The sequence below is a fragment of the Pteropus vampyrus genome, unplaced genomic scaffold, assembly GCF_000151845.1.
Source record: "Pteropus vampyrus isolate Shadow unplaced genomic scaffold, Pvam_2.0 Scaffold58, whole genome shotgun sequence".
NCBI classification, from domain to species: domain Eukaryota; kingdom Metazoa; phylum Chordata; class Mammalia; order Chiroptera; family Pteropodidae; genus Pteropus; species Pteropus vampyrus.
The window spans coordinates 432,257-448,489 of NW_011888839.1; the positions used below are offsets into that span (position 1 = coordinate 432,257).

Genomic DNA, 16,233 nt, shown 5'->3' on the forward strand with positions numbered 1-16,233 from the left:
TGTGCTAAACCCTGGGATGAAGCGGGTGCATTATTTAGGTGCACCGAGAATTATTGACTGGCCCAGAAAAACACCCCAAATCACTCATAGAGTATAATTTGTAATCTGGTAATCAGCTAAAGATAGGTGGGCTTACCAAGAAAAGAAATAAGAGATTAGAGGGATGGATGGAAGTCACAGCCTTATACCAGCATCTGGAATGGAAAGGGAACCACTAGTTTCAGGGTCTAATGATGACACTTTGTCTTAGTCAGTTCAGACCGCTGTAGCCGATGTACCTGGCTGTTTTATGAACGATAGCAATTTATTTCTCAATTCTGGAGGCTAGAAGTCCAAGATCATGGTGCCAGCCTGGTCTGAGTCTAGCGAGAGCCCTCTTCTTGGTTGCAGACTGCCATCTCCTCTTTGTATAAGGACACTAATCCCATTCACGAGTGCTCCGTCATGACAATGCAATTAATCCCCAAAGTCACCAACTCTAAATACCACCATATAGGAGGTTAGGATTTCAACATATGAATTGCTGGGAGCACAAACATTCAGTCCATTGCACATTTCTTGCTCCTTTAGCCCTAGATTGGATGAGGAGATAAACATCATCTGTGGGATATTGGGATCACAGCTGGGGTTATGTCCGATTCCTTCAATCAGGAGAGAGCAGGAAAAGAAAAGATCCAGAGTATTATAATGACCCGAGGGAGGTGACGGGAAGAGGAATACGTAGTATTTTTACTTTATCTTTTTAAGAAGATCTTGCCTTGGCACTAAGAGAATGTGTACTGAGTAAATCTATATTCCCTTACCTTAACCCCGAACACAGTCTAATTATAGCCACTACTTGATCACTCTGACCATCTTCTGGGTTTTCTTTTTTCTGATCATGTTTCGCTAGGAGATTGATGGCAATGCTCTCTTGTTGCTGAAGAGTGACATGATCATGAAATACCTGGGCCTGAAGCTGGGGCCTGCGCTGAAACTCTGCTACCATATTGACAAACTGAAGCAGGCCAAGTTCTGACGGCTTTTAAAACATAGAAGCAAAATCCAGACAGCAGATCTCAAGACCATCTTCTGCCTTACAACATCCAGCCACCATCACAAAATCGATTTTCTTCTTAAAAACAACAGCCGCAAAGACTTGGTCTTTTTCTAAAACTCATGCATCTTGCCTTTTAAAAAATAATTCTGCGTGGCCCTTTTTGAAAGGCTCCTTTGTGTTAATGATATTTGCCAAAAAATAACTATCATTTCAAACATTCCTGATAGGTTGGTCCTATTTTTACAGCGAGAGTGGGGAACTGAATGCTGGCGCCCAGGGCGAACGCTGGCGGGTTCCATGGATGCGAGAAGGACCTTTGTCTCTGCAGGCTTTGCAGGGACACCTGCCACAGCACCAACTGTCTTTGACTGTGACCTGGGGACCTATCATTGTGAGCCTTGCTTGATTCAGCTCTGGAAGCTGTCTTTTGAGGACAAATGCCTCACCTTGCACTATCTGGAAAACTTGAATTCTTCTGCTCACTGAAAGAGAAGAAAAACTGTGATGCTCCACTAGAGGGCAGACTGCTAATGAAATTTCAGGCCCCTCACTGCAGTAACCTGGTAATTCCGTACTCAGTGGATGGGTTAGGGTTTCCGAGAACAAGAGCTAGCCTGCGCAGACAGAGGAAATTTATTCCACAGTCAGCACCACAGATTGCAATTTCAAAAGACCTAATTACCTCCCAAAGGTAATTGGGGCGAAACTGTCTTCTAGAAGGTTCTAGTTCACATCCAGTCATTATTACTGACTGGGATATGCAAGCAGCAAAGGCAAGAATTTGGAAGTACACTCTTCCCAGATGGGGCTTTGGAGTTCCTTCCCTTACAGAATCTTTACTGAGTTGTCGATGTGTTGGCACGCTGAAGAATCTTAGTGACATTTAGCCATGGGGGTTTCTTTGAAAAGGAAGAAGAAAAATGTCTCAGCTAAGCTTCGAAGTGGGAGAGTGTTGATTTCTAGTTACATTGCTGGATTACGTAGTTGTATCTGTGGCTAATTTTTCTAGTCCTCAACGAATACACAGACATGCTATTATTGGGTTTAATTCAATTTACAAATAGGTTTTTCCTTCCTCACCGTGGAGTAATAGGAAAAAAATTGATTTTCTACCCCTTCACAGCTGTGTCCAGGAAAGGCCGATGCGTCCACAATTCACTAGGCAGAAGGGCGACCTCGTCTCCATTCTTCTCCTTATCTCTCTCCTTTCTCTTTCCCTCTCTTTTTCTTTCTCTCTCACTGAACAGAAAGCATATCTTCAAAATGAATTTGCCTTTGCCATGGGCATAGCCTCTTTTTTAAAAAAATACCCATAGTGTTGGAGACGAGGAAAGGAATACTAGACTTTGGAGGAGGATGAGCATTAAAAAAAAAAAAATGAATCTCAGGGTCTCCCCTGGCCCAAATACAAATTAGAAAAGGCACACCTACCTCCAGGATACAGCTGAGCAGGAGTCTGGGCGGCAGGGTGGAGCAGGGTGGGATTTCAGTCTGCTCACCCCTCAACCAGCTGCCCTTGTACAGGAGAGAACCTGTACAAACTTGAGGGTAGCCCTGGGCAATGGGCAGAGTGATCCTCTGTAAATCAGTTAGAAATTAGGTGAAGATCATAAGATATATTCCATGCTGTCAGACCCTCTTTGATGAGTGGTATTTGAGAAAGCACATCGCTTTTAGACACATGAATGGTGGCTGGACTTAAAGCATGACAGAGAAGGGAAGGGGGAGAACAGTCTAAACCCTCCCACTGAATCGAGCTTGTGTTATCAAGTTGTGGAAGAGATCAGTGTTTATTGGTTTTGGCACCTGACAAAACTACCCTGAATCAGGCCTTGAGACAGAATCTTCAAGATTTTGAAGTGATAAATTGACTGTCTCTCAAAGTTAGTTAATCATAAGTACTCACTGCTGGTCTGGAGTTAGGTAATCTTCAAAACGCCGTGGTTGGTTTCTGTATTCAGAACTGCCACTGTGAACACAGATCCAGAAACCCCACGCCCTGGGCCACTATGCCTGCTCAACCCTCAACCTTGTGGAGCTTCTTCCATTAACAGATACCTCATTTAGAGGCTGTCAAAATTTTCTCCCATCCTCACTAGCACCTCCTTCACTACAAAAACTTGAACATGGGTGCCCCCAAATTAAAATCATCCCCAAATAATGTCACAGGAATCCTTTGAGTAGTTTTCAGCAGAGAGAGATTTTCCCATCTCAAGTCTAGAAGAAAACTGGATCCGTGTTCACGTGTAACTGCTCTCACGGAGATGATATCTTATTTCAAATTAAACTTTAAGTAGGACAGACTGCCAAAGCCATGATATTTACGGTTTGACTTTTTAAAAATCTCGTTATTCTTAAAGTGAATGCTGCTGTATCGGAGAATAACCTAGGGAAGAAATTCTTCCTTGCCTATGTTTGCTCTGGAATGCAATTAGCTGACCAAATCATTGTAGCAATACTGCAATTATAATTAATTTTCACCCCTCTCAAAAATCTTGTCAAATCGGACAACTAAATAGCTTAGCAAATGTAAAACACACCAGGCCATTTCCTCTAAACAGACCTTAAAGAGTCAGGCCATGTGTGTCACTCTTGCCCAAATGTGAGCTTATGTGGGGGCCTCACATTTGTACAGATATGGTACTTATTATTCCATTGCAGTAGCTTTGCTTCGGGTTGTGGCAAATAACGCTATCGTTTTGCATAATTCCAAATTAGAGTGTGTAAGTGTGTGTGCGCTCATGTTCCAGACATTTTCAATTATATTTGTCTGTTAAAAAGTTTTTAAAGAAATCTAGAGACAATTCTATTGCCTAAGGTATATTAAATATTTTATGAAGCACATTATTCCTTTTGTGAAGACTTCGGCTAAAAGATGCCATGTGTGCGTGTGCGTGTGTGTGTGCGTGTGTGCGTGTGTGTGCGTGCGTGCGTGTCCTGACTCTGTTGCTGGAAGAGCTTTAGGAAGTGGCTGGGAGTGTATCAGCTATTACACTGCTTGGTTTAATATGCCTCCCCAGCTTTGTAACGTGGAGGCAGAATCTGCTCTAGGCTGTTACTACTAGGTGTCCCCTCTAGTGACAGCAGGGTGCGCCCTGGAGGCAGCTGGGGACCGGTTCTGGGATTCTGGGCCTGCCCTACTCAGGCGATGACTGGACAGGCCAGGCTGAGACTGTGTGACTGAGGGCAGAGGCCTAGCCAGGGAGCCCTGTGGGCAGGCAGCACCCATCCCGAGTGCCTCGCTTAGTGCCCGCTGGAGCGTACACTGGGCTTCCACCCACATTTCCCTTCAGCAGGGCTGCCAGGTTTTTTTTTTTTTTTTTTAGTAAAAAAAAAAAAAAAAAAAAAAAAAAAAGGAGTGAAGCACTCCTCAGGAGAACCAAATATGACATTAAAACACATTGGGAAGGAGCACTGAGCTCAGGTTGGTTTGCTTGAGAAGAAAAACAGTGAGAGAAGGAAGACAAAACTATACATTTCTTAGGAAAGCAATGAAAGGCGCCTCTTCTAACAGCCCCAACCCTTTCAGCTGCAATAACCTGTTTTTGTACTTATGTCTTGTATGGAATATTTCTTGCTTTTTAGAAATTAAAATTATTTTTTAAATTATTTTTTCGAGATTGCTTTAGGAGAATTATGTCATATCTCTGAAGATAATTGAAAATGCACAGAGGCGACTGGGGAATTTAGTCATTTTCAGAAGGCCTTGAAAGATGGAAATATTCTGCTTTCTTTCTAAAAAAATATAGCCAGGTTTTCATACATTCAAGCGGAAGATGAGTGCTCTCTGATGTTTGGTGTGATGGGGCATTTTTTTTCAACTCCTCTCCACTCCTCTCCAATGGGATTAGACAAAGGAAATCTGGCTCACATTTTTTTACATCTCAGTTAGCAAGACATGAGATTGTGAAGGAGTAGGTAATTTTTTTAAAAGACTGCAATATTTTGTTAAGGAGAAGGATGAAAAACTTATCCGTAGGTGTGATTTCGTTTTTGTCATAAATGCACCCCGAGAACTGAGTGGAGTTGCCCAGCTCTGACACTGTCTTGCCATATGCCATATTCCCTGTGGCACGAGAAGACCGTGCTGAGAAGCCCAGAGGCGAACCCAGCAGATGGTAAGATGGTAAGATAGAGGTACAAACATTACTGTTCCCATCTTGTGATGTCACTTCAGCTGCAACACCCCCGCTGTACTCACACCCAGCACCTGAGCTTCCGGCCTGACTCCTGGCTGTGCCGCCCAAGGACGAGCACTGGGAGCCTCAGCTTCCAGGGTGTCCTTCCTTCCAATAGTTATCCTAATTGAAGATGATTCCTTCACGGACAATTGAAAGCTGGATTTTTGGAAATCTAGCATTTACTTGAAAGAGAATCGCTCTTATTTATTGCCACTAGTTAAATATTACGGAAACATGTCTGCTAACAATTTGCTTTGTGTAATTTGTTCTAATGCTAATAGGCAACAGCTGGGACACTTCCTGTGGTAGATTCCTTTGTGGTTACAGTGGTATGATCACACATGGACTTCACCAAAACGTTGTACTTGAGAAGAAAGCTCACGCCGTCTCTCCCAGGCTTCAGGAAATTCTCCTAACTGAGAAGCAATTCTGGGCAAAAGCCTATTTTTAAAGGAGGATTTGCTTTTTCCTCACTCTCTGCTTTCCCAAGCAGGGCCCTGGACCTGTGCTCTTAAAATCCTACAGAAAGAGCCTGGGGTTTCTCCTCATACTTAGCACATAGAGCTTACAAATGACACCTTCCCACAGGTCAGTGTGCTGTGACAGGGTCGATACTGAGAGGAAGGGGCACGAGAGGAATGGAGACACATCCGAGAGCCACGAGCTGGCTTGGTGGTCGATTAAATAATGGTGTGAGACATGTGGGGACAGAGCATCGTTCTGTCCAAAGAGTCTAAATATACCACTGAGACTTGCTCTGGGCTGCCAGCCCACAATTCTCTGCTCTGACCACATGACCTGAGCCTTAGAGTTGGTTCCATGCACTCGATGCTTGTTGCAAAAACCAACACAAATGTCTTCCACTGGAGCCTATTCTGGAACACGCCCAAAGCCTCGCTTCTCCAAACGCTATGAAATGGCAGACCCTCACTGGGTATCATTTTACAGTCAGCATGTGTGACTGGAGGCTACTTCCATCATCCTGTAGCATCCTCAAATCTTAGGAAGGCTCCCTGTCCAGTGCTGGAAAGCTTCCCCCACAGCCCCGAGAAATGGCCCTGCCCGACCACTTCTCATTAGGAGGAGTTCACTCCCATAGGAAGTAGCTTATTTCTTTGTTGGACAGCTCTAGTTGTAAAAAAAAGTTATTTCTCAGGGAGACACAGATGTCTGTGAATCAGACACAGACGTTTGAGATGAAGCCAACTCTGCAATCTTTCTCTTTCTAACTGAGCTCGTCCATACAGTAACCACACCTATAATACAAACTGACATTGGCAAGTAGATCCCAGCTCCACTGCATTAGGATAGAGGAGCAGACACTTTATATGAATGTAGAACTTAGATAGGTCACGGCCTTTTGATTCATCAGTCCTGTGATAAAAAACGAGCGAAATTTTTGTGGCCTCACACGCAGAAAGGGTGGCCTGGAGAATTTTCAGTGTAGTCGTAAATCTGGCTGCGGTCACATAAGCATGTGATAAAGTTACATATGTTTTCGTGAACAAATCTATAAGGTCATGCACCTTACAGTTGTTAAACTGTGAAAAAGGTGCTGTGACACGTTGAGACTTTATCTCTTAATTGTACTCATTGGTGATATAATGAACTAAGGAAGCTTTAGTCTAGACAAATGCAAGTTACGAATGGTGATAGAAAAGCAAACATGATCTTCTGTGAATTTATCAAAGAGTTATAGAATTTAAGACCCCCAAACCCAAGTTAGAGTTCGTGCTTGTATGTGCATGCATGAGTGAGTGTGTACTTGTGAGTCAATGCCACAAGAAGTGGTAATTGGGAAAGGTTTGAGAAGAGATTGCAAAGGGAGATTTTGCTTTCTAGAGAATTCTACCTTATTCAGAAGAACTTTCTAGCAATGATTTAGAAATCAGACCCAAAAATATGTATAGCATGTAGTTTATGTAGCTTACTTAGATAAAATTTTGGATTATAGAGCAGATTCTCCATGAAAATATTTCAATCTTGGTACTCGGAAAAAGCAGATGTTACCAGCACCTTGCCTAGATCCTGCCATATAAAAGGTGCCTCACTAATATTACTTGGATGAATGAATAAATGAATACTTGACCAGTTTTCCTATTTTCTCCAAAAAGCCACTAGTGTTTTCTTTTTGAGCCCCGTTATCTTCACTGAAAGGAAAATTGCCAAAGGGACAGAGACCAAAAGAAGAGCATGAGGCCTTTTATTTCCTCTGACTCTCTAAACACTCAAATAGGTCAACTTCCATAAGTCACCGACTTGCATTTCACTCACGTCTTTTTGTCTTAAGATCTTACATTCCAATTGGCCTAGTGCTCTACAGCAAGCACTTGAGAGTAACAAATGATTATTGAGAGCTTTCCTTTCAAAATATCTTTTTCTTTTCCTTCTCAATCCGTGACGCATCTCAGAAATGCATAGGATTTCTATTAGCTGCTTAACTGCAGAAAGAGGTAAGTGTCTCTCTGGAAGGGGCAGAGAGCTTTTTCCAAGAAGCTTGCACACCCAATACCTTGCTTGCCTTGGGAGGGCAGGTCAGCCTCGCTTTGCCTTCTCCACAAGCCACTCTCTCATATGTCCTGATGGCGGCAAGACTGAGAATACACAGCCCACAGGAGATGAGTAGAAGAGACCCTTCCCCTGTCCTTCTACATTCTTTACCCATTTCCTCCCTTGAGAACAGATTTGGAAATATAGGGGGCTTCTCTTTTTTTCTCAAATGGTTACATAGGAGCATTGAGCACAGAATCACATGACCAACTTTTTTTTCATAACCATACCGAAAGAGTGTTTTACCTTCAAAGAAATCACCTCAAAAGCCTGAGCAACTGTTCCAAGGATGTTGTCACTGCTCAGAATATTTTTAGTACCTCTCTTTTGGGGTCATCTTTAGAAGCTAGTACACATTCTTTTCAAAGGTACTCTGAAGCCCATCATCATCACATGAGAGTAGATTTTTTTTTCTTTTTTGAAGCAGGCCAAAGCCATTGGGGTTGTGTCTGGTAATCCATTGACATGTAAAATGACATGTCTCCATACTCTAGTTTGTTGTTTCCTTACAGGGTCCGAAATGATTTGAGCAATAACAGCCATCATTCATTTGTTAATGTAAATATATTAGGCATATACCAGCATAAGGAGCTACAATGCATAAGCTACTTTGAAGGGCAACATTATTTGGATGTATAACATTCACCATGTTCATTTTAAAGTAATCTCATTGCTGTGCCTGAAGGTGTGGTAAGCTGCAAACGTACAGAGATAGCCCTCATACTGAGAATCCTAGAATCCCAGAGGAAGAGGAGGAAGAAGCCTAGAGGGACACCCGAACAGCTCACCTCCAGTGTAGATCCTTCTCTATCCCATCTCCCATGGGTCCCACACCACACAGTGGGGGCAGATTATGGTGCAGTGCAAAAGAAACAAACTCTCCAAGTTACTGCCCCACATGCCCCCATGTCCTCATCTGGAAAATGAGGGGTCATCCAGATGACCTTTAAAGGCATTTATAGCTCAGTCACTTTCAGTGAAGGCCAATAGAGTTATCGGTTCCTCACTCCTCCATTTTATGACTTCCAGCTTCTGCTTCTCTTCCTGTCTGACCTCATCTAGACATTTTCTCATCCTCTTTTCTTACGGGCCCATAATTCCTCCGCAAAGCCATGTAAGCATCACTTTGCTGTCCATTCTCATTTGTTTCTACTTTCCATCTCATTCTTTCTTCCTGTCTCTGTGTTTGTTTCCTCTTTCCATTCCACTTGCTCAAGTGTATTTGGGAAGGAAAGAAGGTGGAGAGATACAAGGAGAAAAATAAAGAATTAATGGTTTGCCTCTTCCCTACCTAGCCTGCCAGTCCTGGTCCTTGCCTCCCTTCCACTGTCCTGCTGTCACCTGCCCACAGAATTCCTTGGCTCTTCTGGGACAGTCTCCACTGTTCTTCCCATTTCTCAAGATCCAGCCTTCTCAGTCTGTCCTTGAGTTCAGAAACAAGAGTCCTATCCTCTTTGACTGCTTCATTCTGTGACTCACCCCGATGGTTCACTAATATCCCTCATCGACTTTCTACAAGCACAGGCCCTAATGCCCATCTCACTAGATGTCCCTCCTCTTTCAGCCCTGAAGGTCAAGAGCCAAGTGACCTAGAGCCAATCTGACATACCTCTTGAGAAGCATGAGTTATTTTTCCCAGCCACACTGCCTCCTGCAATCTGCTTAGAGTCACTCTGACATCCAGTAGCAATTCCAAACATTCCACAGTTCTTTGTCCAAACCCACTTAGCGCTGACTGCATCTCCTAGTGACCAAAGCCAGGCCAGTGCCTCAAGATTAAGTGAGGAGGGTCCAGCCAGGATCAAAGATGAAGCACAATGACGATGTCAGAAGCATTTCTGGGGTGAGGTTTTGTTTTTAGACATTTACAAGTCTGCTGAGATGTGTGCAATATTAAGCGGCTTGTGTCTGGGCAGAGGAAGAAGATGATGTATTTCCCAAAGGAAACTGTGGTTTAGATGAGGGGAAAAGGCAGTAAAATTCTAGAAAGGAGATGCTCTGTTCCTGGCCTTTATCCAGCACAATCACACACCTTCAAGGTCTTTCTAGAAGTCAAATTTGTTTCCTCCGCAGGAACTGAAAGTGTTTCTGCCCAAGTGTGAGAGCATTTGATGTCTTTGATTAACCATCGCTTTTAAGCCACAATATTTAATTTGCTGTCATCTTGCAGCTATATATTTGATCACTTGAGGATTTTTAAAAAATGAGCTCCTCTCATCTCATCCAGAAGTTTTGAAATATTGGTTGCTTCACATAGCAAATATTTTCATTTTATAGACATCGGTTGATTAGATTGTTTTTCTTCTGTAAATACCTAGAATTTTATTAATATAAAGATTTTATACTTTAAGTACATTTGTAGATAAATTTACTTTTTATTCTATACACCTACAAGAAAACCAAATAAATTAATAAAATAACATCATTCGGTCTTAATTGTCTTCTGTTGCTATTTTCTCTTTACACTAACAGCAAAAACTTTTTGTTAATTAAGTGCCATTATAACATCACAAAGTGTTACAAGGCCAAAAGGTTTGTGTTTTAGGCTGTAACTGTCTGACAAAGCTCCTGCTAAATAATGAGGGCATCTGGGTAAGTGGAAATCCGTGTTCTCTAAGCTTGTGAGGTTGAATGATGATGACTGAAATGTTATACCTTTTGTTTTGTGAATCGAGAGGTTTATTTTCAGATTCTTTCTTTCAACCCAGCCTTAGTTAATCTCACATTTCCACCTCTTTATTCTACTTCTCTCCCTGATAGGCCCATGCTGGAGGTTTTCTGATCATCCGGAAGAGTGGCAGCTGTACCCTTTCCCTGGTAAAGCTTCTGTCTTTAATGTGCACTGTATGAAAGAACCAGCGACCAAGGGTGCAAATAGTACACCTCCTCATTTCTGTAAGAGAAAACAGAGTTGACCACACTTCCTATCTCTACCTACATGGTCTTCCCTCCCTTCTAAAGATTTTAAAAGTGTGTGTGTGTGTGTGTGTGTGTGTGTGTGTGTGTGTGTGTGTGTGTGTGTGTGTGTGTGTGTAGGCATATTCATATATGTATTTATGATTGGATTTGGGAATTTGAGACAAAGATCATCCAGCAAAAGTTTGTGCACCGTTTGCTTGTCCAAGGCACATGTGCAAGAAGGACTTAGTGTATGTACTTTGGATACTCTAATTACCTGAAAATTCATTATGCTTTCACTTTTTATGGACATAATGTAATTCTGGAACATTACTTCAACTCCATACTTCATTTAGAAGTGCTCAGGGAGTATGGAGCTTTGAGCTTAGGAAATGGTATAGTGTTAGGGCCTGGGTTTTTTTTTTTTTTTTTTTTTTTTTAAATACCAATGGATCTAATTTTGCAGACCAAAAATCAGTGAACAGAGCTCATTGTAATGGGGAATAGCATTCACATCAGAGAGAAAGAGCAGTAAACTCTGTCACCTGGGGAAAGAGCCTCTTTTTAATTTTTGCTCTTTGCAAGCAAGATACAATCAATGTTTCCTAATATTGGGACAATCCTCTCACCTCAAAGTGTTCCTATGTAATTGTGTTACATAATGGGAAATTATAATAGGCAATTTGGTTCTATAATTCAGTTTGCAAAGCATGCAAACATAAGATAACTAGGTTAAATGCAAATAGGCATTACACTAAGGTACAAAAAACAGGGGAGAAAAAAGATGCTATGTCTGTAACCTAGAAACAACCTGAATTTTATTCCTCATGTGCCTCAAAATGTAGAATTTATTAAAGTATTTATTCTCTAGTTTAATTTCATCACACGTTGTTCATACAGGTACATTATCTATGTATGAACATACATGTGTTCTTACTGCACATATTTATAAGTCTCTCATTTGCAAAAATCAAGCTTCAAGTGAAGCATGTTCTTTAGGAGTGAGTTGATGTGCTCAATTTTTTTTTTTTTTACAATGTACAGTGTTTTAACAAATAGACTATTATATATAAGACATCATATCAAAATGGGTTGTTAATTTTTCAAAGTCTTTTTGTTATTGTTTGTAACTTTTTCCTTTGGGCCAATTCTTTCATTGTTTAGAGGTTTGTTTTTAACGTATTCCCTTAAACAGTGACTGGTGGGTACATTATAGTCAGATATATACAGTTTCATGAAATAAACTATGTTGGCCTTAATGATTTTAATATTTTGAGTTTTTCTGATGCAGTTTTTTTTCTAGTACAGTATATCATGGGCCTGAGTGATTCAATAAAATTTCTAAATCTTAAGATTCCAAGACAGTGCAGTATTTTCTGTCATGCTGTAAAACATATTTCCGTGTTTTTAATAAAGAATGGAATTTATATGAGCTTGTGTATATTTTACCTGATCAACTTCTTTATGTTCATTATTTCTGTAGGACTAGTTCCCGTAAGTAGATAGCAAGGAAAAGCCTTTCAAAGGGGACCCTTTGAGCCCTCCAAGCCCTAATTCACAGTTGCCTGGGAGGCCCCTCCCACTAGCTGCCTGCAGCACCTCAAGGCAGCCAGCCCAGGGCCTCTGGCTCAGGAGTGACTTGTTACAGGAGCCCAGGATTCTCTATGGACTGTACTTCCTGTCCAGCCTTGACTACGAGGGAGGAGCAGCCCAGGCAGGGAAGGAATGTGAGTTTTGATCAGAGCCCCCAGGGGAGTGTCCACCCAAGGTCATCATCTTGGACCAGTCTCTCCTTCAGAATCTCCTTCCTGGTCAGTAATCAGGCATAAGAGGGCTCCTCTGGTAGTCAGGAGGATTAAAATAAATTACAGAGCTTGGAAAAGCCCCTCAAACAGTGTCTGTTGAATCTGGACTCCTATTCCAGGCTGCTTATTCCTGGCAGTTGGTTGTGACTATAGCTGTCTGGGGGTCATGATCGCTCCTGGTTTTTGATCCAGCTCTCACCCCGGCCTGCCAGTTGCCTGCTCAGAGGCCTCCATTCTTACCCTCTTGTTTTGCAATGATCCTTGGCAAAGGCAACATGGTTCTCAATGAAACAATTCGGGACTTTTTTTTTTTTACAGGGTCGGGGGTGGTGGTACAGGGGGTGGGAGGCGGGGGTGGGAATCCTCCTGTGCCAGTGTTTTCTGAGGCTGAGTAAAACCAGCAAGGAAGGCCTGGGGCCAGCTCTTGGGGGAAGTTGAGGTACAGACCTCAAAAGCCTTCTCTCACTACCTGCCCTTGGTTTGCCTAAAACTTAATAGACCCTGAAAATATTAACCTGAAAATATTGCTGCTTGCCCTGCCTGAACAAAATCCTTTCCAAGCTCATTTCTTCTTTTTCTCCTCCAGCACAGGTCCAAACTTGGTGGCCTTTCTCATATGTCCATGAAGTCCCTGAACCACCCCAAGAAAACTCACTTGCAAGTGTCCAAGTACCCAGGTCCTAAGGATCCCTCCTCTGAGCCTGCTCTCCTCCAAGCTGAATAAGCTCTGAAAACCTAGATCCTATTACTAGTTTTTTCTCATTGTTGTATTAACTATAGTATCCTAATTATAAAAGGTCCAAGTGGGGAAGAAGTCCCGAGGTAAATGTTATACGTGTTTCTTTCTTCTGTCAAATGTGATCATAGATTTGGCCACCTGACCACTCGCAGACCTAGAAAGGAAGAAGGGACACCATAATGAAGGAAGCATCTTGCCCCAGATTAAAGTGATTGTATGGTGTGAAGTTGACATCACCGACAGGCAGGAACAGCACAGGTGTGAAGCTGATGTACAGGCACAAATACACCTGAATGTGTGTATATATGTATACTGTTCCTGCCTCATCTCCTATTTCTTAAGGGCCAGAAGATAGACTGGACCAGAAGCCGCAAACCTGGGTTTTAGTCCTAGTTTTCCCACAGCAGCTGGGAGCACTGGACAAGTCACTTCACCTGTCCAGACCCCAGGGGAGTTGAACTAGCTGAGGTCCATGTTCCCCCATTCCACCCTGGCCCCTCCAATAGCCCATAGGTCTATGGCTTAGCAGACCAGGCCATTTACAACTAGATTCTCTTTTCGTTATCTTCAGAGTCCCGAGCATGTAGAGAAGAGAGGAGCTTAGATCAAGGTGTTGACCTACCTCAGGGGTCTCTCACTCCTAAGAATCTACCGGGAAAAGCAGTTCTTACGAACAGAATGGTGGTGATTTTCTCAGAAAAGAGAATTTCCTACATATTATGTGAACCATTGTTGAAGATATATTGCTCCATTCTAGGAATCTAAAGCACCGTCACACACATTGAGCATGGACAGATCTTGCCTTCTGATCTCTGGCTAAGAACTTCCATTCATTTTAGTGCTCAATGAACTTGCACATTTTCCCATTACCCTTTTCATAAAAAAATCATTTTTTAAGTAGAATTGCTTTTCTCTTTGAACTCTTCACCAAGATTGATTTGATATACATCTAGGAGTGGCTTCTAACTTATTGTTAACCTATTAGTGGAAGCAATAAAAAAATATTGAAAGGCAAAAGGCTATTTAAATGAGAAGTATTTCTGTAAAATCCCCTGAGGTTGGGAAGTGGAGAAGCTGGATCTGACAGCAGCTCTGTTGCTGGTTTCAGACTAACAGGTTTGGCAAGGATGTTTTGTTAGCAGCAGTTAATCAGCGAATCCCATTACTTAATAAGGTTGTCACTCTTAGCAAAAGCTGCAAATTACAGTTTCTTTCTCTCCAGGCTGAAGATAACATCCTCAAAATTCTGCATCTACAAGTAGTGTCTCGTTAGCAGAAATCGGGTAAATGAAATCACATTGAAAATGCTGTCTGTGTGCCATTCAGGTTGATGTTTTTATCCCCCAAATTTGCAGTTTTGTTAGCCTGCGTTTCCCTTTCCCCCCATTGTTTGGTGCTGGTATGGACCGTGAATGAGAAAGAGATAGGAAAACACTCTTTTGTCCATCACCAGCTGCAGGAGACAAATCCTCTTGTCCACTGAGAATAAATTCATAAGCTTGTAAAAGCCTTGCTAAGTCACCTCCCACCCTAGGCGCTTCTGCTCCGCAACCTTGAAGGAGGCTTCCTGGTGATTTAGTGATCCAGGAGAGCCACTTTCTTCCAACAAAACCACCTCTATTAACCCCCATGACTCTTAGGATGCATCTCGTCACAGGGCTCTCAGAGCGAGTGGCCTATGAACTGTGCCTCCCTGTTCTCTCAGCTCTCCCTGCTCCACTCCCCCTTCGCTCTTGCTGGTGCTTAAATCTCGCAGCCTCATCTGCCAAACTTCCTCTTCCTGAGTTCATACATATCCACCCATCGCTTTCCCCGTGGGGCCTGGGAATCTCTGAGAAGAACCAAGTGGTGCTAAACACGTTGGCGTCAGCCTCGGTCTCTTACCAAGACGGAGTCATGTCCCATGTGGAAGGGGAGGCGGAGTGATGGTGAGCTAGTCTGCAGCCGAGGGGAAGTGCCGTGGCCGCCCTCAGAGACCGGCAAAGGAGGCCGGTCCCTCCAGCAGAACACAGGACAGGGGAGCCCGGAGACTATCCAATGCAGACTTTCTAGCCACATCACCTCCAGAGGGGCAGGTCGGTGTCTAACCATAGCCACTGCGTTCACAGATGTAGACCCGGCTGGTCCGCTCTTCCACCTCCACAGTGCTCCACTTTCTAGTTCGGCTGGTTTGTTCTGTTTTTCCTTTGGGCTCAAAAAGCTCCAGAAGGGATGAAATAGAGAATTTTTCTGGTGCGGATGTGTGATGTGTATGCACTGAGTCGCTCTACCTCGTTCCAGTTGTTGATGACATTTTCCCTCCAGCCCTTTCTCCCCATCCACCCCTTCCCACGCATCCTCCAGTCCCCTAGCATCTCTTCAAGCTGAATATAATTTCCCCCGGGAGGGACTTTGTTTTTTCTGGCTCAATTATTCTATATGCATTTCCAGTCAAACACTTTCCCCTTTCGGTTGCACCTCTGTATCCTTCCTCCACTTGGCTCTGGTAGCATTTTTTTTTCTTGGCGTTTTATTTCCTCCTCTTGCCTCTTCCACCCCATCCCCAGTGAGAACATCTCTCTGTGCATGTCTCGCAGCCTTACATTTTCCACCAGCAAACACACTTCCAAGGGCCTTAGTGACTTGTGAAAATTCCTTCCAAACTTGTCTCCTGGAAACAGGATGGCAGATGAAAGATTTCTTCATTAAAATTAGGCACTTTAAAGAGGCATCCAGTAAAAAAAAAAAAAAGTTCCCGATGGGCTTCTGTCTGCATGGAGCTGAGGAGGGGGTCAGAAGGAGGCATGGGCTTCGGGAAAGCCCAGGACCAAGCGCACTGGGGTTCAAGCTCCCTCTTGCTGACACAGAATCCCTCTCCCAGGCAGGGAGGTTTTGAGCCTAATGGATCATTGCCTCGCTTCTTACCCATTGCTCACACAGTGACTGCTGCTTGAAATAGCTTGTGCCTGAGGTGGCCAGAGGTCCCCATGACCCTCTGTTCTCAGAGGGCAGAATATGATTTATGACTTGAGAAGCTGGTCA

The 16,233-nt window shown here is 43.1% G+C and overlaps 1 protein-coding gene and 1 long non-coding RNA gene across 3 annotated transcripts in view; both read left to right on the plus strand.

The window, feature by feature from the left end:
• The window catches only part of SCML4 (Scm polycomb group protein like 4), a 92,899-nt gene extending 89,115 nt beyond the window's left edge, over positions 1–3,784 (plus strand). For both annotated transcript variants that reach the window (XM_011360690.1, XM_011360689.1), the window contains one exon: positions 893–3,784. In XM_011360690.1, the coding sequence (XP_011358992.1) occupies positions 893–1,018 (126 nt within the window). In that variant the 3' untranslated portion in view covers positions 1,019–3,784. The remainder of the gene's footprint in view (positions 1–892) is intronic.
• A 5,243-nt stretch (positions 3,785–9,027) lies between these two features.
• LOC111740104 lies at positions 9,028–14,070 on the plus strand. Its single transcript, XR_002780458.1, has 4 exons — positions 9,028–9,613; positions 10,531–10,665; positions 12,152–12,395; positions 13,060–14,070. It is a non-coding gene; the product is annotated as an uncharacterized LOC111740104 (long non-coding RNA).
• Positions 14,071–16,233: the final 2,163 nt, after the last annotated feature.